The following is a 26787-nucleotide window of genomic DNA, read 5'->3' as shown; positions in this document are numbered from 1 at the left end:
TTGACCATGCCCATAGGAGTTTTATTACAAATAAAAGTTACAGTAGAAAATACACACACACACACACACACACACGACTAAAAGCTAAGAACAGGGGAACATGTGCATTTAATATGTAAAGGCACAAGACCTGTAAATTCAACTGAATTTGCTTCCGTTGCTTTCAGAATGGACGATTAAAATCATGTTGTCAAAGCATAGGGAGAAAGTTTTGAGTTCCCAGGCACTCAAGGATCACCAGCCACCTTATCAGCTCTTCCGTCAGAAGCCTTTGGGAATTCAAGAAGAGTTCGATAAAAATTGCTGGAGAATGCCCCGTTTCTCCCAAGTCAAAAGAGAATACCAAACACTGTGTCCAGTTCTTCCTCCTGTGTCTGTGTACAGTTATTTCGGGGGTGCAGCATTAAAGACAGGAGGCAGCACCCGCCGAGAGTTGGCTTTCACCCAGGGGTGCTCCATCACAGCCTGCAGCGGTAGCCGGTCAGCTGGGTTACGGCGGAGAAGCTTTGTAATCAGGTCCCGAGCACCTTCTGTCACAAATGGTGGGAACTTGAAATCCACCTGTTCTCACGGGGAAAAAGAGGGACAGAGGCCAAAGTCAGGCCACAGCTAGGACTTGCTGGCATGCATGGGAGAATCTATGTCTGAGCCAGAGACAAAACTGTCTGTCTCTCTCTCTCACACACACACACACACACGAAAACCTCTCTAGTTCCTGCATGGTGATGTTTCTGGGCAAGAACCAAGTACAATAGGCCTTCTCAACCTTAGGGCCCATCATCTTCAAGCCCATTGGGGCTGGTGAAAAATTAAAATATTAACTTTAGCCTCCTCTATCCCCTGCTGGACATGGCCATCTGCTACTGCAGGAATATAGTGCAGTTTATAGCTAGGTCCTCCAGAACTACCTGTCTAATTAACCCACAGGGAAAGTCTGCGGAAATTGTTTCCAGCTAGCTGAGATGACTAGGTCCAAGGAGGATTAGCACAACTGCTTCCTCTAGAGAGCTGGGACCACCCCCACCCCATTCCTTTCCCGTTTTTAATACCCCTTTTTCCTACTTTAAAATTATTCTTAGAACATGTCACCTTTGACTTTTGCTTGTTTACCAGAATATTGATTGGCTAGAAATCTCATCTTAGATTCTGTACCCGACTGGTTATTCAGACTTGATAAGTGTACACCAGCTACTGGTGCATGTGACAATTGTGGGTTTGTGTTTCTCTGGGCTCATGTGGAGAATGCTTCTTGAACTGGTTAAAGCAGAGCTTATGTGGTAAGCTGGTGCTTCCTGAGTGTACAGTATCTACTTCCTTACCTGCATGGGAACAATTCTGCTAGAAGCTGTTTGACCTGAAAGTTCAACTTGCTGCAAAGTGTTAGCCAGAGACGGGCCTACTGCTCCCTTCTGAAGCCTAATTTCTTACCCATACTGAATACTGTTTTTAAAATTCCCTGTGCTAATAAGTTCTACACTGGGGATGATGGAAGTTGTTGTCCAACAAAATCTGGGGACCCAAGAAGGTTGGGAATTCATATGAAAATCAGGCTCCGTTTGAGGAGTCCCCCTGCTTAAGGGGGCACCTCAATAGAACTGGGATCGGCCCTTGCTGAAGTTACTCGACCTTCCACTGTTCCACAGAGGACTGTACAGGGATCCTGGCCTGTACACCAGCCGCTGCTGCATGCAAGAATCTCTGCACGAGAGCACAAGCCCCAACAAGGGCCACGAGGAGCAACTGTCCAATGCCCCGCCCCCCTACACCATGCACATTGAGACATAAGGAAGCAACTGCTTGTTAGCAAGCCCCTCCTTTCCAAAGTGACACTATCCCATCGCTCCCACAAATCCAGTCTGGGTCAGCGAGGGTCCTCTGCCGTTCAGGACACCCAGATCTTGCTGGGGTGTGTGGCGGGGCAAAGATCCACCTGCCTTGGGATCCTATCCCTCCATAGAAATCCTCCCCCTGCCACCTGCTGCCCAAGCCCACCTCAATTCAGAGCTTTAGGGAATTCATGGGAAATCAAGGGATGGGGTCAAAAGAGACCTAGCCAAGTTCACAAGAGTGAAGGCTCTTCACCTGCATTTCCCTGGCCCAGGGTTGCACAACTCGGGGCCTCCAGCTGCTATTGAACTACAACTCCGATCATCCCCAGCTATTGGCCACTGCAGCAGAGGATGATGGGAGTTGTAGTCTAACAGCAGCTAAAGGGCCTAAGTTGTGCAGCCCTGCATGAGTTGGCCTCTACCCCAGACTGGCTGACACAGAGGTTTCTTTGAGGTTTCCCTGAAGTTCAGGCTGAAACCCCAACCAGGATTCCACAGAGTGGAGTAGGGTCCCTTGTTGGGACACGATTGGCACATACCGTGGAGGTTTCTAGGCTGTAAGGCAACACGGGTGATCTAATCCATGGATTCTCAACGCTGGGTCCCCAGATGTTATTGGACTTCAACTCCCATAACCATAAACTCACTCCTGAGAACTGGGCAAAGAGGCACCTTTTAACGTGGTGATTCTCTTTATTGAGCAGGGGGAGAGCAACTGGCCCTATCCACCCCCAGCACAGAACCTCCAGTGACTATTGGTGTCTATTTTGATGTTTCTTTTAGATTGTGAGCCCTTTGGGGACAGGGAGTCATCTTATTTATTTATTATTTCTCTGTGTAAACCGCCCTGAGCCATTTTTGGAAGGGAGGTATAGAAATTGAATAAATAAATAATCATCCCCAGGCCCAGTGGCCTTTGGTTGGGGATTATGGGAGTTGAAGTCCAACAACATCTGGGGACCCAACATTGAGAATCCCAGATCTAATCAATCAAGATCAGCAGCACCACTTCAAAATACGAGACACAGGATGCAACGGCCCTCTCAGAAGCTTTGAGGGCAGATGGGGAAGTTGACCGACTGAGGGGCCCAAGCAGTCTCTCCAGTTCCGAACCGCCCTCCAGTCCCTAGTCTTTGGGCTCTTCTTCTTTGGGGCAGAACCCACAATGCCTTCTTCCTCAACGACAGCCCAGTCAGGGCTGAATCTGGGCAACCCTAAAATGCAGGCGATCATGAACAAACCGGGCCAAGTTGGAAGAGGCAGGGCACGCCCCTCAAGGCATGCTGGGAATAAGCAGACTCACCGCCACGATGCGACGGTAGGTCTCCAAGTGGCAGGCGCCCTCAAAGGGCGGGTGCCCCACCAGAAACTCGTAGCACAGGATGCCAATGCACCAGAAGTCAACCTTCTCGTTGTGGGCTTTGCCTTCGATCATCTCGGGAGGCAAGTAGTCCAGGGTTCCACACATCGTCTTCCTCCTGAGATGGAAAGGGGCCGGTGAGAGGGAGAAGCTAGCACCTCAGCCCACCGCAGATCTGGCCCCTCCTCTTCAAGGCTGCAGCCATACAGGGGGTGCACCTACCGGAGCGAAGGGGCGTGCACCGACCAGCCAAAGTCGGCAATCTTCAGCTCCCCCTTGAGCCCCATGAGCAGGTTCTCCGGCTTGATGTCCCGGTGGATCACCTTCTTGCTGTGACAGTAGATGAGGGCATCAGCCAGCTCTTCCATGTACTGCGGAGACAAGGCAGACGGGGAGGGGTTGGAGCCCCTTCGGATCCCCAGCCCTGACCACCCAGAGAGAGACTCAAGCACCCACGCTGCTCCTGGGGAGCACCAAGACCTCCAAGGAACCGAGAAGCCTGCCTGCTAGCCCAAGAGACTGGTCCAGGGCTTCTCAACCGCGGGGCCCCAAATGGCGTTGGACTGCAACTCTCATTATCATCCCCAGTCCTTGCCTGTTGTGTCTGGGGGTGATGCAAGTTGTGGTCCAACATCTGAAGAACCCACGGTTGAGAGCCCCGGCTTAGTCCTAGGAACACAGGGAGCGACCTTCTACCGAGTCAGACCCTTGGTCCATCTAGCTCAGTGTTGTCGACACAGACTGGCAGCGGCTTCTCCAAGGAGTCTCTCTCAGTGCTATCTGGGAGCTGCTGCCAGGGAGGCAATTGGGAAGCATGCAGGTGCTCTTCCCAGAGCAGCCCCATCCCCTAAGGGGGAACATCTTACAGTGTTCACCCATGTAGTCTCCCATCCAAATGCAAACCAGGGCAGACCCTTCTTAGCAAAGGGAACAATTCATGTTTGCTACCACATGACCAGCTCAGCCACTGCCGAGCCTGTCAGGGGGGAGGAAGAAGAGGGCTATAACATCCTCCTGCCCTCCAAGTCAAGGCTCTGTGACGGCCTTGGCTATATTTCCATCCCATTGCCCTGGAGTTCCAGGGGTTCTCGCAACTGTTTCGCAGTCCCAGCTCAGGCCCACCTTGGACCAGGGCTGGGACAGATTAATCCTGGACCCCCAAATACTACACTGCCAGCCTTTGTGCTATTTCTGGTCTGTGATGGTAAGACATTATTTATTTACATTTTATATCCCGCTCTTCCTCCAAGGAGCCCAGAGCGGTGTACTACATACTTGAGTTTCTCCTCACAACAACCCTGTGAAGTAGGTTAGGCTGAGAGAGAAGTGACTGGCCCAGAGTCACCCAGCAAGTATCATGGCTGGATGGGGATTTGAACTCGGGTCTCCTCGGTCCTAGTGCAGCACTCTAACCACTACACCACGCTTCACCTACATCACTACCCAGAGGAAGAAGTGGTGCCTGGGGCCAGCGCTGGGCTGGATGGGGGTGAGCCAGCAAGCTGAACCCCAGAGAAGGGGAACATGCTCTTTGACTGGGAGCGTGTCTGATCCAGGGAGAGGGAGGCAACCCATGCGGGACGGGGTTGCTCTTGCGCCGACAACACGAGGGTCGTTCTCACCGTGATTGCTAGGGCAGGAGAAGCCCCTTACCCCAATTCGGGAGCCCCATGCACTCGTCTCCCCCCTCACTCTGGAGCTGGGTACAGGTGCTGGGCTCCCCAGTGACCATCTCCTCCCAATGGGAGAATCCTCCTACTGGCCAACTGGGCCCGCGCACAGCTCCCGGGCAAGGGCAGGCGGCTTCTCCTGCCCCAGTGAGGAGCGCGAGAAGAGGCTCGCTGGCTGGGAGGGCTCGAGGACCCGCCATGGCCCTGGGATGCTCAGGTGGCAGCAAGAGCCAGGCGTACATTTGACCAGCTTCGCCGGCAGAGCTGCCAGCGGCATCCTTTCCTGGAGAGGGATGGTCTAGCTCACTGCTGTGATTCATGCCTGCTGTGTTACACGCAGATCAGATGGCCAAAATGGCTCCAGGCCAGGCTGCCTTTGGAGGCTTGGACTGGTCCAGGATGCAGCTGCCAGGAGACCGACTCGTGTGACTAATCTGGCAAAACACAGTGTTTCCCGCATCCTCACTGGCTTCCAGTTAGTTTCCAAGCTCAGTTTAAGACAGCTTGTTCGGATTTTAAAGACCCCAAATGGTCTGGGCTGTGGGCTGCCTTAAGGCAGGGGTTCCCAGCCCCCAGATGCTGTAGGACTACAACTCCCATCATCCAAAGGCCATTGTGGCTGGGGGTTATGGGAGCTGTAGTCCAACATCTGGGTTCCCAAGGCTGAGAACCCTTGCCCAAAGGACTACCTGCTCCTGTACGAGCCTTCCTCTGTGCGAAGAGTCTCCTTGCAGTCCTGTTCCACACGTCTCCCCAGTCTGAAGGATGGCAATTGGAGACATGGGACAAGGCCTTCTCTCCAGCAGCCCCTACTGGGGGCCCTCTCCCCTTCAGCAAGTTCACCTGGATCCTTCCTTGGCCATTAGGAAATGGCTGCCTTGGCTTGCTTTGGGGGCAACTGTCTTCTTCTGTCTGGATTTTTCTGGCCCTCATTTCTAAATATGAACTGGTTCTCTTTTTAGCATTTAAGGGAACTGCTTCTCCCTCCCGTTTCGACTCCAAAGAAACTGTTCTTCATTCTCACCGTGGCCGTCCTTTTCTCGTCAAAACGCTGATACTTCTGCAGCTCCTTGTAGAGCTCCCCACGAGGGGCATACTCCAGGATGAGGTAGACACGCGACTTGTCATGGAAATAGTTATAGAGTCGCAGGATATTGGGGTGGCTGCAGAGGAGAAAGGCACACTGAAATCCACCACTGAGGGCAGCAGATGCACAGAAATGTCCTACATTTATTTAATTATATACCGCCTTTCATTAAAACAATCCCAAGGCGATTTACAGCAAAAAATTTAAACACAAGATGGTAAAAAAGACACAATTAAAATATTACGTGAAAAAAAGATATTAAACAAGTCTTGATTAAAAATTTAAGACAAAAGCATAAAAGCAATACAGACTACAAAGAGCAGCAGCAGAGAATCAAATAAATGCCCGGGCAAAAAGCCAAGATTTTACACTCTTTCTAAAAGCTGTGATGGAGACCGAGGAGCGAATAGCCACCGGGAGAGCATTCCAGAGTCTGGGGGCAGCCACAGAGAAGGGGAGGGAGCTGAGCATTTTGCTCTCCGAAAATGGCCCTGAAAGTAGAAGGATCTGGAAAGGCATTCATGTTGGAGTGGAAGCTGACGCTTCTTGCTTGCTGCCCTTCCGATTAAACACACCAACATGTTAGGGTTGCATGACTGTGAATCTGCAGTCATCTTTTTAAGAGCACAGAAGGAAGTCAAGGGGATTCTACTGTATTGCTGCTGGGTGTTGGCATTTACTGCAGCTGGGAAGGATGGGAGTTGTGGCCGAGCAGTTGGAGAGCCTCTGCTTGGCTACTGCTGCCATATATGCTGCCATCTGAGGGGGCTCTGCTCCGGGTGCCGACCATGAGGGAGGCTCGGTTGTGGTGCACGCGGGACAGGGCCTTCTCCACAAGCCAGATCAGCTTTAAACATCAGAAACAGCCTTTCTACCAAGCCATGGGGTTTTCCACCAAGCAAGATTTTTTTTTTAAACCAATGTATTCTCTGGCTTTAACCAATACTCTAGAGCTCCGTGAAAGCCGAGGCTCCTAGAAGAAGAATGCAGCTTCTCAGAGAGCGAGACGGAAAGAACACACACTGCCAGGTGCTAGAAGGAAGAGGTCATCTCCAATATCATCATTTCTGGACACTTGAGGATTAGCGCACCAGGAATGGGATCCTGAGCAAGTTCGAGACACCCAGTCAGAAAAGCACGCCGCCAGCTTCCGTCACCTGTGGGACTGAGCTGTTAGCTGCACGTAGGAGACCTTCCACCCTTGCGGGTTCATCTCCCGTGCTTTCACCATCGGTGGGCAACTTTCTGGTATACCAGTTTAGTTATTGTGGGGGCAGTTTCAGTCATTCATGGGTTTCCCCACTGAGGAGAACCCCTTTAACCACACCCCAACTAAACTGGTCTACCTGGAGCAACCCACACACCAGCTGAGAGAGGACATGCAGGCTGCTCCATAAGGTAGGTTCAAAGTTTAAATACCCACCCTTGCGCGGCTTCTCAGCTGGCAAGTGGGGTTGAATGTTTAAACTTTAAATCCCCGGAGCAGCCTGAACATCTCTCACCTTGTGTGTGGGCTCCTCTGGGAGGTTTAAACATTTTTAAAGGTTTTAATCCAAGCCTGCACCAGCTGAGAAGAAGCCTAACCCCATTTGCTGGGTTAGGTCTAGTACTTGAACCTTGTGGTTTTGACATCTGCAGATGTTTCCTCGAGCATGACTAACTTTGGGGCACTGACTGGCTTTGGACACAAATTAAAAGCAAGAGCCATTTTGAGCGCCTCGGTCCAAATGTGGCACCTGTCCCAGGAGGCTACAGCCTTGGTGTGTCAAGGCCTGACCCACAAGGCTGGGCAGTGTTTAAACTGGCTAGAATCCCCCTGGAAACCCCATCGGAAACACACACACACACACACCCGCCATACCTGAGGTGACACTGGATCTCGATCTCCCGCCGGAGCTGGTGCTCAACGCCCTCCTTCTCCATCTGGGACTTGAAGAGCACCTTGAGGGCCACGATGAACTTGGACTCCTTCTCCCGGGCCAGGTAGACGTTGCCAAACTTCCCTTTGCCCAGCGGCCGCCCAATCTCAAAGTCATGGATGGTGAGGACTCGCCTGGGGTGGGGGCAGACAGGATTCAGCCGGACGGCAGGGTCAGCTGGCCCACTGCAAAGAGGGCACTCCGAGAACCAGTGCACGCAGAGGCTGCTCCAGGGAGCGGCCACAGCAAGGAGGGAGGACCCTTGCTCTGCCTGCAGAAGGCATCAGCAACAACCCCTGGCAGCATCTCCAGCTACGGCTGGGAAAGACACGCCTCTGATACCCTGGAGAGCTGCTGCCAGTCAGTGTAGACAAGACTGAGCTAGACTGACCAAGGAACATAGGAAGCTGCCATATACCGAGTCAGACCCTTGGTCCATCTAGCTCAGTATTGCCTGCACAGACTGGCAGCGGCTTCTCCAAGGTTGCAGGCAGGAGTCTCCCTCAGCCCTATCTTGGAGATGCTACCAGGGAGGGAACTTGGAACCTTCTGCTCTTCCCAGAGCGGCTCCATCCCCTGAGGGGAATATCTTGCAGTGCCCACACATGTAGTCTCCCATTCAAATTCAATCCAGAGTGGACCCTGCTTAGCTAAGGGGGCAAGGCATGCTTGCTACCATAAACCCAGCTCTCCTTGGGGAGAGGAGAGGGGAGCTGGTCTTGTGGAGGCCAACATGAATGGTCTCCTTTGCTAAGCACGGACCACCTTGGTTTGCATTTGGATGGGAGACATACGAGCGCTAAAGATCTACCCATTAGGGGACAGGGCCCTAGCTCAGTGCAAGAACATGCAGAAGGCCCCTGGCAGCATCTCCCAGTAGGGCTGGGAGAGCTGCTGCCAGTCAGTGCAGACAATCCTGAGCTAGCTGGGACAAGGCTCTGACTCAGTAGAAGGCAGCTTCCTATGTTCCGATCATAAGGCAGTTTATGATGCCCCCCTGCCCCGCTCCCCGCTCCCTTTCCAATGGAACGAAGAGCAGAACTCACTCTGGCCTTTCCTGCGCTGGCGGGGCAGTGAGACCCGACTCCACCAGGACCCTGCCTGGGACAACTGTGGAGACAGAAAACAGATGGGCAGCAGCTTCAGAAGGGGCCGTGCGTGCCCGACACAACCAGACAGACTCGAGGGGTGGATCAGTCCCACCCTGCTTGGCTCTCCGTAGTCCCCTCCACATTCACTGCAACTGGGGGGTGGGGTGGGTGTTCGCTCCCCTCCATCATTACTTCCGGCGGCTACTCGTTTCCCAAGCCCCCCCCCCGGCGGCAGCTGGGAAAGAGGGCCAATTCCGCTGGAGGGGTCCTAGCACAGGAAGCCAACACAAGGCTGCCCACGTGAGAGTGCCCCGATCCACAGCTGTGGCGCAGCCCCACTGCAAAGATGCCACACACAGGGCTGGCCGCTGCGTGTCAGTAGCAACGCTGCAGAGCTGGAGAATGCGTGGAGGGCGGCCATTAGCACATCAGGTGGCTGGTGCTCCTTCCTTCGGAGGAAAGGCTACTAAAGGGGGGGGGGTTCCATTTAGAAAAAAGGCAGCTACGGTGGGACAGAACTGAGGCTTATGCACAGACACACCACGGGGAGGGAGAGAGACGTTCCCCTCCATCTTATACAATTCTAGAACGAGGGGTCATCCAACAGAACCGACTGACAGAAGATTCAGGAGGGACGTCATCAAGGATTCCTTCCCACAGTGCATAACCAATCTGTGGAATCCACTGCCACAAGACTCAGGGATGGCCACTAGCCTGGGCGGCTTTTAAAGGGGCTTAGACCGCCACATGAAGGACAAGTCAGTGGCTTGATGGCTGCATCCTCCCCTCCAGGTTCAGAAGCAGGACGCCCCAGAGCACGACCTGCAGAGAAGGGCATTTGCCTCCAGGTCCTGCTCAGGGGATTCTCAGAGGCACCTGGTGGGCCACTGTGAGAAACAGGAAGCTGGACGAGCTGCACCCAGGCCTGATCCAGAAGGGCGCCTCCTGTTCCAAACGCCCTTCCATCAGGGGTTCAGAAACACGACTCCCCAGATGCTGCTGGACTACAACTCCCACCATCCCCAGCCACAGTGGCTAGGGATGAGGGGGGCTGTAGTCCAGCCACATCGGGGGACCCGCAGTTCAGAACTGCTGGCTTAAAGAGACACGGGCTTACCTGGGTTCTGAGCACTATACGGCCTCAGGCTGGGCTTTGTGCTATTCATGGCTCTCTGAAGCAAGAGTGACCCAGACGGAGTGCTGGCTGGAGTGCAGGTATCCTTACAGGCAACTCGCTGAGTGCCCGTCAGGCTGGGGACCCGGTACTTCAAGAAGGGGACAAGACACACAGGAAACAGTTACTGGCAAAAATGAAGAATACTGCTTGTGTCCCCCCCACCCCACCCCGCAATGCTGGTCCAAGCTCTGCTCAGGTTTTAAAGCCAGTGGGCTTCTGATGTCCTGGTTATCTAGGTTTCTGGCTCCCAGGCCTTTGAAGAGGTTTGATCGACAGAGGCAAGGCCAGAGTGGAGGCTGGGAAAGAGAGAGAGGGGAGACTTCAGGTGGGCAGGGGAGGGGCCTTCGGCCCTCTGCAAAGCCTCCACCTCCTGTCCAACGAAGGATGTGCACAAATGTTTCAGTGGGGCGAGCAGAGATCTCTTTCAGCACGAGTAGAGCAGGTCTTTACCTGTTCCTCCACTGCCCTGCTGCTTTTCCGGGCACGGCACCGCTCAGAAATCCACACACAGACGTGGGGCTCCACCCAGCAGCCTGCATGCAGCAAAGCAGGTAAGGGCCTGATTCACTCATGCTTAAGAGGTACCGCTCCCCACCCTGCCAAAACACTCCTGCACATGCCTAGAGAACGCAGAGTTGCTCATTGGTTTGCTCTGCTCACAGACAGAATCCAGCCTCTGGGTAACCTCTGCACACTGCATACACACACACACGGCCTCCCCCCAATAAAGAGCCCCTTGCCACCACCTGATTATTATAATAATAATAATATTATTATTATTTACATTTATATCCCGCTCTTCCTTCCTGCGAAGTAGGCTCGGCTGAGAGAGAAGTGACTGGCCCAGAGTCACCCAGCAAGTCTCAGGGGTGAATGGGGATTGGAACTCGGGTCTCCCCGGTCCCAGTCCAGCACTGTAAGCACTACACCACGTTACCCATCTGCTCAATACCATTGGTACTCTCCCACCCTCGCCATTTACTGCAGTGGCCGACAGGGCTTACTTTGGAAAGGCTGCTCATGTTTTCCTTGTTAGCCATCCTGAATGATGAGAGCCTTCCTCCCTCTTCTCCAAACACTCGCGGGAACCTCAGACCACACCGCCTCCAGAGGGAGAGAAAGATGCGGCTCAGGCTTCCAGCACCAAGCCAGAGATGGTTCAAGGATGGTTAATGGAAGTCACACTCCAAGCCTGTAGATGGGACATCACCACCACATCTTACCATTAGAGAAGCCACACCATTTGTTCCCAAGATCTGTATTCCACTGCTCCACAATGGCCCCACAATGCAGCTCACAACATTAAAGGATATCAGATAAAGACAACTAAGAACAGAAGCTGCACACAAAGACAGCCAACAGGATAGGCACATGTTTGCCTAAGCAGAACTCCGGCAACATAACTCAAGAGATCCTCTGGGGAAACATCATCTTAATTTTACATCCCAAGGCCAGCTGGAGGGAAGCAGCAACACAGGCCGCCCCTTGGCACCGAATTCCATGACTTTGGTTTATCACAACGGAAGACGTCCTATCCTGCATGGCCAGTCAAAAAGGCATCCAAAGTATCTCAAGCGTCCAAGCAGGCTCCTTATAGGTAGAAGTGTAGGAGGAAGATACCTTGGAGGTATCCTAGTAATCCCAGACAACACACAGTTTTGCTAAACGCAGCGTTTTGAATCAGGCCTGGAAGGCAGAGCTGCTCCACAAGATTCCTGGCCACCACTATCATTGCCACTAGGCGGCCATGCCAGAGCCAAGAGCATTCACAAGCTGGGATGCCTATCTTCCGGGGCAGTGGGTCCAACCACATCCAATGGTTCCAGATTGGTCACATTCCCAACAAAGCAGAGAGGAAGGCCGAGCTGGCTGTTTGGGGGCTCCAACACAGCGGTCCAGAGTGCCTCCAAGGTTAGCCCCAGCCTACCCTTCTGGCTCCAAGTTTGGAACTGGACTGGATTTATTTATTTTTTGGTGGTGGTTGTGCTGTTACTACTACAACAAATAGTGCAGGGAGTTAGGGACACAGCTGACCCGGCAGTTAGGGGGGCCCCCCCCCAAGCCAAGCACAGGAACCATCGCCTTCCACCTGCTTGAATCTTAAGAAGCAGAAACATGTGAGCTGCTATGGCACAGTGGTGAAGAGACTCGCTAACAGAGGCCCCAGAGCAAGCTTCATCGTGAGGCCCCCCCGGGGTCTTGAGCATGCCACTTCCTCTCAACCTCCGACATCCATCTACAGTCCTGAGGTGGCACCAGCCTGCCTCAAGGGTCTGCATGGAGCCAAATATGCCTCGTCGATAAGACAATCAGAAGACAAACACTCCTCATTAATTAAAATGGCTTAAAACTAACAGATTTATTTCATTGGAAGGAAATGTGAATATCAGCTCTCGGTTGTTGGGAAAGAAACCATAAATTAGGATAAATGATTGCATTAGTCTAGTTATGTTTTGACGCAAAACACCAAGTGTTCATAAGGGTAAATACTTTGACTTTTTAGTGAAATGTTTGATACCTCAAGCAAATCAGACAGCTCATTATTTTTATAAAAACTGTTGATCAACATGTGATTCCTGTATACATATACCCTGCTTACATATAAGTAATGCAGAGATGGAGAGCTGGTCTTGTGGTAGCAAGCATGACTTGTCCCCATAGCTAAGCAGGGTCTGCCCTGGTTGCATATAAATGGGAGACTAGAAGTGTGAGCAGCACTGCAAGATATTCCCCTCAGGGGATGGAGCCGCTCTGGGAAGAAGAGAAGGTTCCAAGTTCCCTCCCTGGCAGCATCTTCAAGACAGGGCTGAGAGAGACTCCTGCCTGCAACCTTGGAGAAGCCGCTGCCAGTCTGTGAAGACAATACTGAGCTAGATAGACCAATGGCCTGACTCAGTATATGGCAGCTTCCTGTGTTCCTGCTTTTTATATCCCACTCTTCCTCCAAGGAGCCCAGAGCAGTGCACTACATACTTAGGTTTCTTCCTCACAACAACCCTGTGAAGTAGGTTAGGCTGAGAGAGACTGGCCCAGAGTCACCCAGCTAGTCTCGTGGCTGAATGGGGACTTGAACTCAGGTCTCCCCAGTCCTAGTTCAGCACTCTAACCACTACACCAAACTGGCTCTTTACCATTTTGATCAGCAAAATTAAAACTAAACAAATGACACTGTAAAATTTGACACTTTCCTCTTTCAAATAACCAGCTGGCTGTTGTAGTGCCAACACACTGTTGCATGTCATTATGGCTATGGCAAAGCTAATAAAACAGAACTGGCAAGTCATAAGTAAAACTTTATCCTTCTTTCTAGAGTACCCACAGTAATCAGCTCAACACAAGTTATTACTTATTTACATATTTACCCAGATAGAAGGCATCTCTGCATTTCAAACAACCACCTTTGCCCAAAAGGAGAAGGGCTCTTAATTTAAGAGGAGCCCTGACTCCTAACATCAGGGGTGGGAGGAAGAGAATGTGGTCTTGGATTCAGATAAATACGTTTATGTTCAAGGGGCTGCTTCATGGAGAATTCTGAAATTGTTTTATGTTGCTGGACTACAACTCCCACCATCCAATAGCCTTGGCCATTGGGGCTGGGGATGATGGGAGTTGTAGTCCAGCAGCAAGCCCAGCTTTAAGGCTCTTTGCCCATTGCAGATAAATACATCTCAAGAACATCACCTAGTAGTTCGTTTAAGGGGCTCTATACAGGGCCTGCGACTGACTCAGGACCCCGAGAGATTTATATTCACCCCACACTTTCTGCCCCAAGGCTTTAAGCTCAAGCCCTCTACCTACCGTATGCTAGGTAGCCTACGCACATCGCCGGTTTCCGCCGTTGTGGTCCCGAAGGCTTTCCCCTTTCAAATCTACGCTCCTCGACTCTTATTGGCTGCCGTGACGTTCGAGGCGCTCGCCCAGAAAACGTGCCTCCTCATTGGTGCCAGCGGCTGCTCCGCGCGACGATCCTTCGCTCTCATTGGCGGTGAGGATCGGACCCACCCTCTGCCCTCGGTCACTGAGGGAGGAGCAGTGGGATCCGCAAGACTGCTCCTGATTGGCTAATGTTTGTTAACCGAGACAAAGCTCGCTCCTGATTAGCTCGCTCCTTCGCTTTTTTTTTTTAAGGCGTGGCTTGTTAGTTCTAGAAAATCAGCCCGGATGAGAAACGGTAGAAACGCCGGCCATTTTGTGAGAAGAGGTGGGTAGAAAGAACGGGGGATGGCTACCTAGCAAAAGCGTCGACGGAGGGGCGGGATATGAAGCCAACGTGCGAATAAAAAGAGAAAGGGCAACCAATCGGAATCAAACGGTGCATTTAGTCCGGCGAACTCCAACCAATCCGAGGCAGGGATTAGGGAAGGCTGTCCCCAGCACATGCGATTGACGTTACTTTTAGCCAATTATAAAGGGAAGCTGCGTTCTACCGGCAGGCTGGTAACCGGCGGCGCAGACTATGGGGTAGTAGAGGGAAGCCACCCAGGGTCGAATCCCCACTCAGCCAAACAGTTTAGTGGGTGTTCGTCAGATCGGCCCGGGCCTGCTTCACAAGCTTATGCAAAACTTGAAAAAATGGAAAGACCACTATAAGAGCTAGCTACGCTCTCCTACCCTTAGAGTGCTGTATTTACCGCATTCCAGGACTAGCCTTGCCCTCGCGCCCGAGTCTTTGCACGTTAGAAACCAGGGGGCCGTCTTGGATTCCGAGCCCTCTTCCTTTCCCATAGTCCATACGGGGATAAATCTGTATTGGACTTGTATTTTATAAGCAGCTCGTCCTAAATTCAGAATCATCATATATTCAGACAAACGCGGAGTTCTATCCCAAATGCAAAGAAAACGCTCGAGCCCTTTCTGGAAATATTATTAAGGCGCTGCGCTTTCGCGTATTCAAAACCCAAGTAAGCCCAAATCTTTCTTTGAACAAAAGCAGTAAAAGGAGATCGTCAGCGTGAATCAGAAAGGAGCAGAGCGGGGGGGTCGCAGGCCCCCGCCCGCGGAGACTCTAATCATCTCTCATGCGCTCTCCATTCATCATGTGCTGTTCTCCCGGAGGAGGAACAAGTAAGGATATACCTCACTGACGATAAAGTGAGAGCGGTGGGCGCCACAAGCGCCATTTCTGGCCGCAGCCTCTGAGGTCACGGTGGGGCAAACGGACCCTCTGCAAAAGTATCTCCCCTGCCGGCTCTCCGTCTTCCTTGCGTCTGCCACGTCGATGGTTCCACTAGAGACCGACCACCCGGACATTTTTTCTTCGAGGAATAGGAGATCAGCTCCCGAACCATGAGCTTTTCCCAGGGATCCATGCGCCGAGAAATTTGCATGCAGCTGCCCAGCTACCGTATTTATCATGGCAAAGGGGCAGCCTGGTTTGCGTTTGAGTCTGCAGGCTACCTAGAAAAGGAACTGAGGGAGATGCAAGAATTTATGGCACCTCAAGACAAGAATGGGGAGCGGGGATCAACACAGAACATTTTCTCTTGCAGCGGCCCAGCGAGGCAAGAGGATGCTGATGGTCTCCTTGTCATATTTAGGTTCCAGAAGGATGTTTTTTAGATCATAAGCTGAGTGCAGCATGGCTTTCCTAGAGATTATTCTCTGCAAGAAAGATGGCAGACCAGGCCTCTCCCTAGCGCCTGCCTGCCTGCCTGCCCCGCCCCCCGCCAAGAGTTTTGGGGATATGGTGATGAATCCTTCTTGTTAGGCAGATCACTGGCTCAAGAGAGCAGTGGACAACAACCTGGAAGGCTTTAAGAGGGGTTTGGAGAACTTCATAGAGGAGAGGTCTATCAAGGGCTACTAGTCAGAGGGCTAGAGGCCACCTCCAGCCTCAAAGACAGACTGCCTGAGTAACAGTTGCAGGGGAGTCACAGCAGGAGAGAGGGCATGCCCTCAACTCCTGTCTTTAGGCTTCCAGGGGCATCTGGTGGGCCACTGTGCAAAACAGGATGCTGGACTAGATGGGCTTCCTTGGGGCTGATCCAGCAGGGCTCTTCTTATGAGAAGGGGCAATGGGTGAGTATGGGGGGAAACTGACGCAGGAGCTTGAGTTGGCCAGGCAGGCAGCTTCTGAACCAGGCAGAGAGGAGCTGACCCAGGCTTGGAGAGGCCAGAATGAGCAGAGAGCTGAAGCACCTGAGGTTGCAGACCTGCAATGCTCTTCTCTGGGATCTGTTTGCGCTTGCTCCTTCTAGGAGTGCTCTATTTCAATTTAATCAAAAGCTGAACTTTGCTTATTTGTAAAATATTAAAGACACCATTGGCCTTCAGAGGTCTCTCCTCCAAAGGAAACCAAAAGTAGCACCACCCTCTTGGAACTTCCACCTTAGGTTGTATTATGACGACAACTATGGAAAGGTATATACTGCTCTTCAACCAAAGTTCACAAGGCAGCTTACACAGAAAAATAAATAAGATGGCTCCCTGTCCCCAAAGGGCACACAATCTAAAACAAAACATAAGGCAGATACCAGCAACAGCCACTGGAGGGATGCTGTGCTGGGGATGGATAGGGCCAGTTGCCCTCCCCCTGCTAAATAGAAGAGAATCACCACTTTTAAAGGTGATTCTTTGCTCAGTTAAAAGGGATATTTTGTATAATGTAAAAATACATTATGTTGGACTTTTAAATATGCGTAGAAACCATCTGGAGATGTTTAACAGAAGGTGAACAAATCAGACAGAATTCTCACAGTCAGGGTACTTGGGGAGTGAACACAGCACTCTCTTAGGTAGACAGGAGCCTAGTCCTGCCCTGCCCTGCATCTAATTTTAGTTACTCCCTGATAAGAGAAAAGCATTGGAGATATGATAGCAAAAATGCCCTTTTTGGGATAAAATTTATGAGGATGCCACTTTATTAAGGTAAAAAAAAGTGAGTTTATTCTTCTTAATTTCAAAACAAGCAGCCACCCTGCTGAGAGTAAAATACAGCATACGATCAAACACTTTTCTTTCACAGAGTGATTATCTGGCCTATTTCCTCTGCAAAGGTGGCCCACGAACTACAAGCTGCTACTTCTCTGCCTCCTATGAGAGGAGATTTTTGGCACCACCAATTGGGAAATGTGTGGCAGACAATGTGTGTCGGTGAGTGAAAGGGTACACCACCCCTGGGCGGCCACTGGAGGGAGTCCGCACAGCACAGCAGACCGCTGGAGCTGTGCTGTAGTTGGGCTCAGACTACAGGCAAGGAACTTCTGGAGTCAGAAATCAGGGGGATCAAAGGCCACACTGCTAAGCCCTTAAGAAGGCAAGTTCCTCGGACTCCGATTGCAGCCAGCCGTTGGTCTTCCTTAAAGAACACTTCTCCAGCTCCCTTTCCTTTCCACCCCATGCGGGCATCTCAGAGAATCTCTTCTCCGGGAGCCCCTTCCCCTCTTGCGACAGGGTCTTTCACAGGGGCTTCTTCTTCAAACCAAAGACCAAGATGAAAAGTAGGACTTCCATGGTGGCAGGTAAGGCACTGGGTGGGAGGCAAACACAGAGGTAGGAGGAGTCAGGAGAAGGGCTCTGCACTCCCAGAGGAACATAGGAAGCTGCCCCATACTGAGTCAGACCCATAGTCCATCTAGCTCAGTATTGTCTACACAGACTGGCAGCAGCTTCTCCAAGGTTGCAGGCAGGAGTCTCTCTTAGCCCTATCTTGGAGATGCTGCCAGGGAGGGAACTTGGAACCTCCTGCTCTTCCCAGAGCGGCTCCATCCCTTCACAGGGGAATATCTTAAAATGCTCACATTTCTAGTCTCCCATTCATATGCAACCAGGGCGTACCCTGCTTAGCTAAAGGGACAAGTCATGCCTGCTACCACAAGACCAGCTCTCCTCTGCCACATATTCCCTGCTCCCCTGACCCCAGAAAAAAGCCTCGCCCAGGGAGAGCCACTCAAGGATGCATGCACACGCAGCTCAGAGTCTACCTGCAGAAGCCCAGGATGTACCAGTAAGTGACCATCTCCCAGCGCTCAAAGACGAAGAAAGACAGGCAGATGGAGGCACTGCAGTGGGCGGCCAGAGCTGGCAGGGAGCAGTCAGGGAAACCGGCACTGTAGAAATGATGCCCGTGCAAGAAGCAGCTCCAGGTGGCCAGAGGGCACCCCAGCCCCTCATGCTGCCCCCAAAGGAAGAGACCTTCTGGGTCTGACCCACAGGTCTCCGCAGAGAGATCTCCAGCCATTGAGGAGGGGGCGGGGTGGAAGGAGCAAACTGCACCGCTACGGATGCCCATCAGCCACTCCCGGAGTATTCACTGGATCATCCCATGGCCATTTTATTTAGGCTGCAAATCCACCCCATTCAGCAAGCATGAGCCTGGCAGTCCAGGATGCCTGAGATGGTGGTGGTGGTTAGCTGCCTTGAGCCTTCCTTCTGGGGGTCAGAATATAATGAAGAAATGGAGGCGAGCCATAATCCTGGGGTGCAGGAGACAGCCCAGGATCTTCAGAGGTCTGTCACCTTCCATACAGGCCTTCCCATTTGCTCAGGATGTTGGGAGGGACCCTGCATCCCATCCCATCCCATCCCCATCAGAGGTACAGTTGGTGGGAACACAGGAGAGGGTCTGTGCAGCACTCGGGCTGTGGAACTCCCTGCACCAGGAAATCAGTCTGGACTCCACCTTAATGGCATTCAGAATCAAAGTGAAATCTACTGTTCCATCAGGCCTTTGGTGTGGCTGGCCTGCAAAGCATGCCAGCGTGGTGTAGTGGTTAGAGTGCTGGACTAGGACTGGGGAGACCCGAGTTCAAATCCCCATTCAGCCATGATACTAGCTGGGTGACTCTGGGCCAGTCACTTCTCTCTCAGCCTAACCTACTTCACAGGGTTGTTGTGAAAGAGAAACTAAAGTATGTAGTACACCGCTCTGGGCTCCTTGGAGGAAGAGCGGGATATAAAATGTAAAAATAAATAAAAATAAAATTATTACTCTCTTAGCTTTTTAAAGCTGGCTTCTTTATCTACTGTTCTGATGTTGCAGAGCAGTAAAAAATGCTTTTAAAACATCTTGGAAACATGACAAAAGGGTGAGATAGAAATATTGTCAAGAAACAAAAATAAAAACCTGGCCTGACTCCAAAAGGCAGAACAATATCCAAAGAGAGCCTTCTCAGTCCTGAACATGGGAAGCTGCCTTATACTGAGTCAGACCATTGGTCTGTCTAGCTCAGTATTGTCTACACAGACTGGCAGGGGCTTCTCCAAGGTTGCTCTTCCCATCCCCTAAGGGAATATCTTACAGGGCTCACACATCTAGTCTCTCATTCAAATGCAAAGCAGGACGGACCCTGCTTAGCAAAGGGGACAATCCATGCAAGACAGGACCAGCTCTCCTCCTCCTCCTCTGAACCTAGCTTGGAACTGTGGCCACAAAGCTCCAGCTTCTGTGTTTCTGTCCCTGTGAAGCTGAGGATGGGGGAAGAGGCCCCTTGCCTTTTGAGCCTCTGCCTCCTTCAGAGGTCGCCAGTGGCACCCCAACTGACCTGCAAAAGGCAAAGACCCACCAGTAGAGGCTGCCATCCAGCTGTTCAAAGAGGAAGAAGAGCAACGTGATGGAAGCGGAAGCGTGGGCCCCGATGGCTGGAGGAGAGAGGACACGCAGTCAGGGAGCAACAACACCTGGAGGGACACAACTGCCCTGGGGAAGCAGTGAGACTTGAGGGGCTAGCCGACACGGCAGTCCAAACAGGCACGTTACCGCACTTGGGTCCACCTGTCTACTGTTAAAACAGCCATAAATCCCACAGAGAAAGACGGTGTATGGTTTGGCACAGCTCCCAGGAGAGTCCATCGAGGTATAAGGCCGTGCCAGTGAGCTTGGACACCGCAGGGGTTCATCTGCACGCAGGCAGATCAAAGGGCCACCCCCCCACAACTCCCGTTACTTCTTTATGCACACCTGGGGGTGGGTGAGCATCGGACCTTGCCTGGAGGTCCGCCCTTTCTTCCCAGGCTCAGGTCTCCCACATCACAAGGAACCTGATGACTCCACCCAACATACCTCCCACCTGGTCTATGACCCTCCCCTCAGCCCCTCCCATCCCCTCCTCCCGTTTGGAAAGGATACAGAGGAGGCTTTGCACATTGTTGAACATGGACACCCCGGAAAAGAAGCCAGCCAGCTCTATAGCAAAGAGTCCAAGGGTTACCGACAGCGCCACCACCATCCTGGAGAAGGAGAATCCCAGGAAAGGTTAAGTCCCGCTGCCACTGCCCAACCAGACCTGCAGAAAAGTCCTTCCTGAGCCCAGCTGTGGTCGCAATCAGCCCCACAAAAACATTCAGACAAAACAAGATGCACAACTAAGCCAGAGGTTCTCAACCTTGGGAGACCCCAAATGGCGCCGGACTACAACTCCCATTATCCCTAGCCAAAGGCCATGCTGGCCAAGGACGAAGGGAGTGGCAGTCCAACATTATCTGGGGACCCAAGGTTTTATCTTATTTATTTGTTTATTATTTCTCTGTGTAAACCACCCTGAGCCATTTTTGGAAGGGCGGTACAGAAACTGAATGAATGAAGGAGAACCTCTGCACTATGCCTTTTGCACAAAGGAAAACTGAACCGGAACATGACTCTACACACACAATATATGAAAACGATGGATATTGATCAATATTTTCCGGATATTTTTCAACCAAAGTTCCCAAAGCAGTGTATGTAAACAAATATAAATAAATAAAATGGCTCCCTGTCCCCAAAGGGCTCACAGTCTAAAAAAAGAATCATAAGACAGACACCAGCAACAGCCACTGGAGGGACGCTGTGCTGGGGATGGGGACTTGCTCTCCCCCTACTAAATACAAAGAATCGCCCCTTTTAAAAGGCGCCCCTTTGCTGGGTTGGCAGGGGACACTCAAGATTGCAGTCTCCAGTCCCCAGGGAATGCACACGTGCTTCAGGGCCTCTCACATCCCTTCAGGGACTTGACACAGTAGGAGTGGCACTCAGGATGAGTGCCCTGGGCTAGCACTTCTCCCAAGGTAATCCTCCTTTACTGCAAGCTCACCTTAGCCTGGATTTCTCTACCACTGTGCTGAGCCACTTCTTCAGTCAACAGACTGGGAGCGTAGGAGCTCTTCTGCTTAGCACACAGCACAGCTGAGCCCCTTTTGGTCAGCAATCTGCCTGGGATGTGCCTCTACAAGGTGTGAGCCCAGAACTCCCCTTTTCAAGAGGAAGGAACGCAGGCATATTTGAAGCTCCAGTGGCTTCGACTGCAGAGGCAGCCAGATACTGTGATTTGTAGGGGGGTTAATAAATGCTGGCTCTGTTCACCAGCCAGACAAAAACAAATTTAGTCATCGAGCTATGTTGGTATATTACTCATCAGGATTTTTTCCGCTCGTCACAGACTAGTAGATTTCCTGAGCCGTGGTGATTTGTGCCCATGTGTGTGCTTTCAGATGAGAAAATATGGCTCGAGAGCCCCAGAATATGGCCCAGTACAGCCTTCCCCTTCTCAGACTGTCCCCCAGCCAGTGATTTCATTGCCCCCAGGTTTACGACCAACATCTGTCTGTCTGAGCCAAAAGGCTGACAATGCGTAGGCCTGCTGTCAACACAGCGGCCCTCCGACCACCCTGTGCAAAGCAGAGAGGCCACCATTCACAGATAGCATGGCTAGAACACCCCCAATGGGAGGAATCTGGAGACATCAGCACTCTCAGCTCCTCCAGAGGAGAGAGGGCCAGCAGAACAGCAACCCAGGGCTACACACACTCAGACCCAAAATGGAAGTGTTGACCACTTGCTCCTATTTGGCATACATGGCAAACACATTCATACATGGACATTGAGGGGGGAGGGGGAAGCTTTGCGGTTGCCAGTAGTTTTTCGTAAGCTAGAGAGACTGGGGAAGGTTTTTCCTTCATCATCTATACATATTAAAGCTAAGAGGTTACAGTAGGGTCGCTGAAACAGCTGTGGCAGAATACTTACTCCGTGTCCCGGGTCTCATACTCTTGCTGGGTGCACTGCAGGGGCAGGGAAGCACGGACATTATTCTCCTGTAAGAGAGAAGACAGACAGGTCTGCCAGCTGGCAAGGGATTAACCCATTAGAAGGGACAAGGAAGTCGCAGGCCTTTTGTTCCTTTCCTGCTGCCCTGTTCTATGGTGCTCCCTTCCCTTCCCTTCCCTTCTTCTTTGGCAAAATCCCCTTAAAAGTTGCCAAGAGGTGCCCGAGGTGGCACAAGCACTCAGGAGCAACAGAAGCAAAGGAGAAAGCAGAGCCTGGCAGAAAGAAGGCCCACCTTCACACAATGCATTAGCTTGTGAAACTCAACGCCACAAGATGTGGCGACAGTCACTATCTTAGACAGCTTTTAAAAGGGATGACAATATGGAAGAGAAAGAGAAGTCTATCAACGGCAGCTATTACCAGCTGAGCTTATTCTGCTCTCTCCCAGAAGCCTCCCTGGTTGCAACTGTATCTCCAGGCTTGGAGACTGCACTTTTGCTATGCTCTGCAAAGTGAGCTCCCAGTCTATGTTATACATGGGGACAAGTCGCTTAGTTTGACAGTGGACTGGTCGCCCCTAGATTTGGCTACAGGCCCCACAAATTGGAAAGGGGATTAGATCCACACTCCCTCTCTGTGAGCGGGCCCTGGCTAAGCAGACTCCAGAGAGTCCAGAACTGGCTACTGCAGGTGTCTGGCATTCAGGATCATTTCAGCCTTGGAAGGAAATCTAATCTAAACTCCCCTCCTCCTCTCACAAAGAGAGAGAACACCTGTTGTTAATGAAGCACTCAGGCCAGAAAGGGCAACAACAGACTCCATTACCATAGGGTTGAGTCCGTGATGTAACTTTGCCATTGAAACTCTTGATAGAATTATTGGGAAGCCCTTCCCAGCACAGGGTGCTCTGGATGCTCCTGCACACTCCAGCTGTCCTCAGGATCAGCCTTGAATGCCATAGGCGATTCACACACATTCCTACCCAGGAAGGGCTAAGCCACAATGCATTTAAAAAGGGGAAAAAGTTGTCTGGGCTCCCCTATTCAGCAGAGCAGGACAAAGGAAATGTGCCCTCAAGGCACGTTTTGGGATATAAGTATCCCTAACTCCATGACCCAGTGTGCTTCCTCGTGTATTAAACTTACACCTGGGACTTCCACTGCGAAACATCTGTGTTCCCTTGTGCCTCTCACTCTGGACCCTAGAAGTCCACCTTAGTGTTCCCCTCTTCAGGACACGTGATATAACCTCTTGCCCGGCTCCTTCAGGGCTGAACCTATCCCTTTCTCTTATTTCTGAAATCTTGCCCCTCTATCTTAAAGTACTTCTCTAGCCCGCCTGGGAATTTACACATAATTTGGAACTAATGTCCCCCAGGTAGAAATATCCTACAGCAACACAGGAACTGGAAACTGCATAGGTTGGTACTGTAAGGCAATTTCCAGTTCCTTCTGAGAACTATGTCTCATGGTGTACCCAGTGAGGCTTGTTCCAATGTAAGCATGCCTAACATTGCAGCCTGAAAGCGATGACAATTTAGGGAGAGGAGAAGGCTTAGCATTTGGGGCTGGCATGCACTCCAGGGGCCCCACTGACTGATCAGGGACAGGCCCTACTTTCTGGCCACTATCCTTAGTTAAAACTATGGGTCACAAGACAGGGGAATAGATCCACCAGTAACTAATCATATTTTTAATTTTAATGTAGTCATGTGCTAAAAATCAACTTTGGCCCCTGCACACCAAGTTGTGGTTGGTTCTGGCCCACCAGGGCATTTGAATTGTGCAGCCCTGGTTTAGATATATGTTCCTCCTTTCTCCTGTTCCTCCACAAAGACTCTGCTTGGCTTCAGTCAGCAGTCAACACTCAAGACTGTGAGACAAATTGCCTGTCCTTTGGGAGAGTCTTACTTTTGTCCAAATGGGGTGTGTGTGTGTGTGTAGGATGGCTCCCTTTAAACACACAGTAAGAACAATTAGAGACATGTCTGGAAAGATAAAGGGACAAATGGCATTTTGCAGAGGTGGGGAGGCCTCTCACCCTGGACCAGAAGATGGTGATTACAATGACCAGGTGGGCTGTGAGGGTCAGGAATCGCGACGGGACCAGCCCATTGACCAGAGGCATCCTCTCCCAGCACCCAAGAGGTGACGAAATGCTGGCAGCAAAGACAAAAGAGAAAACAGGGAGTCAACAGAGGTTTAAGACAGGCAAAAGACAGAGACAGCCACATCTCTGTTTACCCCTCACTCCTTGGCAATTCACAAATGAAATAAAAGACAGGTGAATATTAACTATTAATGTTGCAAATGACAACACAATGTCATAGCTAAGGATTGCCCTTTAACCACAAATGACCAACAGCACAATCCTGTATATGTTTACAGAAGGAAATCTCCCTGGTACCTTTAGACTTGCATTCTTAGTAAAATCTGGGTTTGTTATGTCCATGCATAAAAACAATTTGCCTTCAGTGGTTATGCAAAAGTCGTTCCAACACCCCCACACACCCCTATCTTTTTCTAAGTTCTGGATCTTTTAAAATACATCCCTCACCAACCACAGTTTTACCAACCGCAGTTTTGAGTACAGTATATGCGAATAGGAAACTGTGACAGGTCTTGCCAACTGCGACTGGAGTACAGTAAATCTACTGGAACTGCATCCCATCTGAACACCCTTTTGAAAAGGTTGGCTAGAAAGTGAGCTCCTGCATCATAAAACCAAGTTGAAAACTGAAAAGGTTATATATAATTTGAAATTATTTAATTCTCTGAGGAAAAAGGGAGGCAGATGATAACTCATTTGGGCCAGATTTATAATCACATAATAGATCACACACATAAGTTTTTGAAATCCTTTCGGAGCCGATTGCAACTCCAAATGATGACAAAGCAGTTGGAATACAGACACACACCAGGTGCATTTGTCCTACTAGTGCAGGGGTAGCCAACCTGATGCTCCCCACTTGTTCCTGGACTACAACTCCCATCACCCCCAGCCACAGTGTGGGTGGCCACCTTTGCTCTAGTCGTGCCTCCCACCCCATAGCGTTTCCCAGCCTGGCAAGATTGGCCTGAAATCTTCAGGAACCAGCACTGATTTCTAGGAGGCTACTGAGACCAATGCTCAATATTTTGATGGATTTATATCCACCCCCAGGAATAGCTTCATTCACTCACCAGTTTAGAGAGAGGCTTTTAACAGTCTTTTAATTATCATCTGATGGGTTTTTAATTGGGATTTTATTTTTAATTGGGCTTGCTTTCATTGATTTTATCCTACGCTCTGTTTTATTTTTTAAAATGTTATATATTGCTTTTACTGTTGAGAGCCACCCTGAGCAGTGTACCAGAGGGGGTGGGATTTATTTATTTATTCATTCATTCATTCAGTTTCTGTACCGCCCTTCCAAAATGGCTCAGGGCGGTTTACAATCAAAATATACATATTTTAAAATAGACAAATAACTCAGCATTGGCCTGCTTCCCATTCATTCAGTGAGCCACAGGTGCACTGAATGAATGCAATATTTAGGTGGTGGTAGTGAGCATGAATTGTCCCCTTTGCTAAGCAGGGCCCACCCTGGTTTGCATTTGAATGGGAGACTCCATGTGTGAGGACTGCAAGAAATTCCCCACAGGGGATGGGGTTGCTCAGGGAAGAGAGCCTGCTTGCCTGCCTGCCTGCTTGCATGCAGAAGGTCCCAACAGTCCCAACAACTTCCCTCCCTGGCAGCATCTCCAAGACAGGGCTGAGACTAGAGAGGCTCCTGCCTGCAAGCTTGCAGAAGCCGCTGCCAGTCTGGGTAGACAAAACTGAGCTAGAGGGACCAAGGGTCCAACTCGGTATATGGCAGCCTCCTTTGTAAGTTACTCCCTAACTCAGCCTACCACAGTCTCTTTTCTCCATTGTGAATCCAGTGGGGAGGAGGGGAGGGCGCAGCTCATCCCGCTAAATCCCATTAGCTTTTGGATAGCTCTCAAATAAACAAACAAACCAAGGCGCATTATCCGCCCGCCCCCACATACTAGCCCCAACGTACCCTTCCACTGGAATACGTCCACTGGATAATACGTGATGCCCCACTGAGTCAGGCAGGCTCAGGGCCTCGCCACTAGGCCTCGCCGTTGCCCCTAGCAACCGCCTCCGCGCGGCCCCGCAACTTCTTTTCTCCGCGGCCGAAGCACTTCATCACGCGTCGCATCGCGAGGCTTTGAAACAAGGAGGCGCGGCTCTTCGTCCGCCATCTTTAGTGAGGGAAGTCGCCCATACGACGAACCTGTTTGTTGCCGTCTCTGTGCAAGTACGGTTTGTTTTGTCTCCCCCATCAGCGTTAATTTCCCACCGCTGCTGCCACGAATATTTGTGAGGGGTTCCATTTGGAGCTTAAAAGCGGCAAATGTGTTAAATAAATAATAAATGAAGAGATCCAGTTCCGGGAGAGGAGAGAAGGATGGGGAAATGTCCCATAGGCAAATGAAGCCTTTTCTCTCTCTCTCTCTTCTAACTTAAGTCTGCACAGCCAGAGCTACCAACAGTCCCTTTATTAGCACGGACGTCCCTTATTTCAGCCCCAAAGGGTCTGTCCCTTGCAGGACACCATTCGTCCCGGTCCCTTATTTTCCGCCAATGGGAAGAACCTATGGCTCAGCCTCAGATCAAACCAGTTATTTTCACTAATAAATGAAA

At 51.0% G+C, this 26787-nt stretch overlaps 2 protein-coding genes and 1 non-coding gene across 10 annotated transcripts; all 3 read right to left on the bottom strand.

Moving 5' to 3' along the window:
• Positions 1–11272, bottom strand: AURKB (aurora kinase B). The gene is made up of 8 exons (XM_053263860.1): positions 11138–11272; positions 10074–10221; positions 8912–8975; positions 7808–7999; positions 5884–6022; positions 3412–3560; positions 3133–3307; positions 1–561 (listed from the first exon to the last, which is right to left on the bottom strand). Exons 1-8 carry the CDS (start codon positions 11171–11173, stop codon positions 385–387), a joined length of 1080 nt encoding a protein of 359 aa, XP_053119835.1. The 5' UTR covers positions 11174–11272; the 3' UTR covers positions 1–384.
• Positions 10086–26370, bottom strand: TMEM107 (transmembrane protein 107). Of its 8 annotated transcripts, none has more exons than XM_053263863.1 (7): positions 26141–26370; positions 24136–24253; positions 22075–22142; positions 20200–20300; positions 19616–19712; positions 18056–18181; positions 11208–11325 (listed from the first exon to the last, which is right to left on the bottom strand). In XM_053263863.1, exons 2-7 carry the CDS (start codon positions 24220–24222, stop codon positions 11313–11315), a joined length of 492 nt encoding a protein of 163 aa, XP_053119838.1. In that variant the 5' UTR covers positions 24223–24253; positions 26141–26370; the 3' UTR covers positions 11208–11312. The 8 variants fall into 8 exon arrangements, with proteins under 8 accessions (XP_053119842.1, XP_053119843.1, XP_053119838.1 ...); XM_053263861.1 differs by lacking the exon at positions 11208–11325 and adding an exon at positions 15080–17601 and having other exon boundaries at positions 26141–26368; XM_053263862.1 differs by lacking the exon at positions 11208–11325 and adding an exon at positions 15080–17601 and having other exon boundaries at positions 19637–19712; positions 26141–26368.
• On the bottom strand, positions 15089–15220 carry LOC128332181 (U8 small nucleolar RNA). Its single transcript, XR_008310601.1, has one exon. It is a non-coding gene; the product is annotated as a U8 small nucleolar RNA (small nucleolar RNA).
• Positions 26371–26787: the final 417 nt, after the last annotated feature.

This window comes from Hemicordylus capensis, chromosome 6 (genome assembly GCF_027244095.1).
Source record: "Hemicordylus capensis ecotype Gifberg chromosome 6, rHemCap1.1.pri, whole genome shotgun sequence".
Lineage (NCBI taxonomy): Eukaryota > Metazoa > Chordata > Lepidosauria > Squamata > Cordylidae > Hemicordylus > Hemicordylus capensis.
This window is presented reverse-complemented; position numbering and strand designations above follow the sequence as displayed.

Excerpts from the sequence above, each read along its gene's own strand:
- AURKB (XM_053263860.1), bottom strand. The coding sequence starts at position 11,173 with ATGGCTAACAAGGAAAACATGAGCAGCCTTTCCAAA. Across the intron at positions 8,976-10,073 it reads GTATAGTGCTCAGAACCCAG|TTGTCCCAGGCAGGGTCCTG; the intron begins GTAAGCCCGTGT and ends CTGTCTCCACAG. Across the intron at positions 562-3,132 it reads CCTACCGTCGCATCGTGGCG|GTGGATTTCAAGTTCCCACC; the intron begins GTGAGTCTGCTT and ends CCGTGAGAACAG.
- TMEM107 (XM_053263861.1), bottom strand. The coding sequence starts at position 24,222 with ATGCCTCTGGTCAATGGGCTGGTCCCGTCGCGATTCCTGACCCTCACA. Across the intron at positions 20,301-22,074 it reads TATGAGACCCGGGACACGGA|GATGGTGGTGGCGCTGTCGG; the intron begins GTAAGTATTCTG and ends CTCCTTCTCCAG. Across the intron at positions 17,602-18,055 it reads TACATCCTGGGCTTCTGCAG|TGCCTTACCTGCCACCATGG; the intron begins GTAGACTCTGAG and ends CCTCCCACCCAG.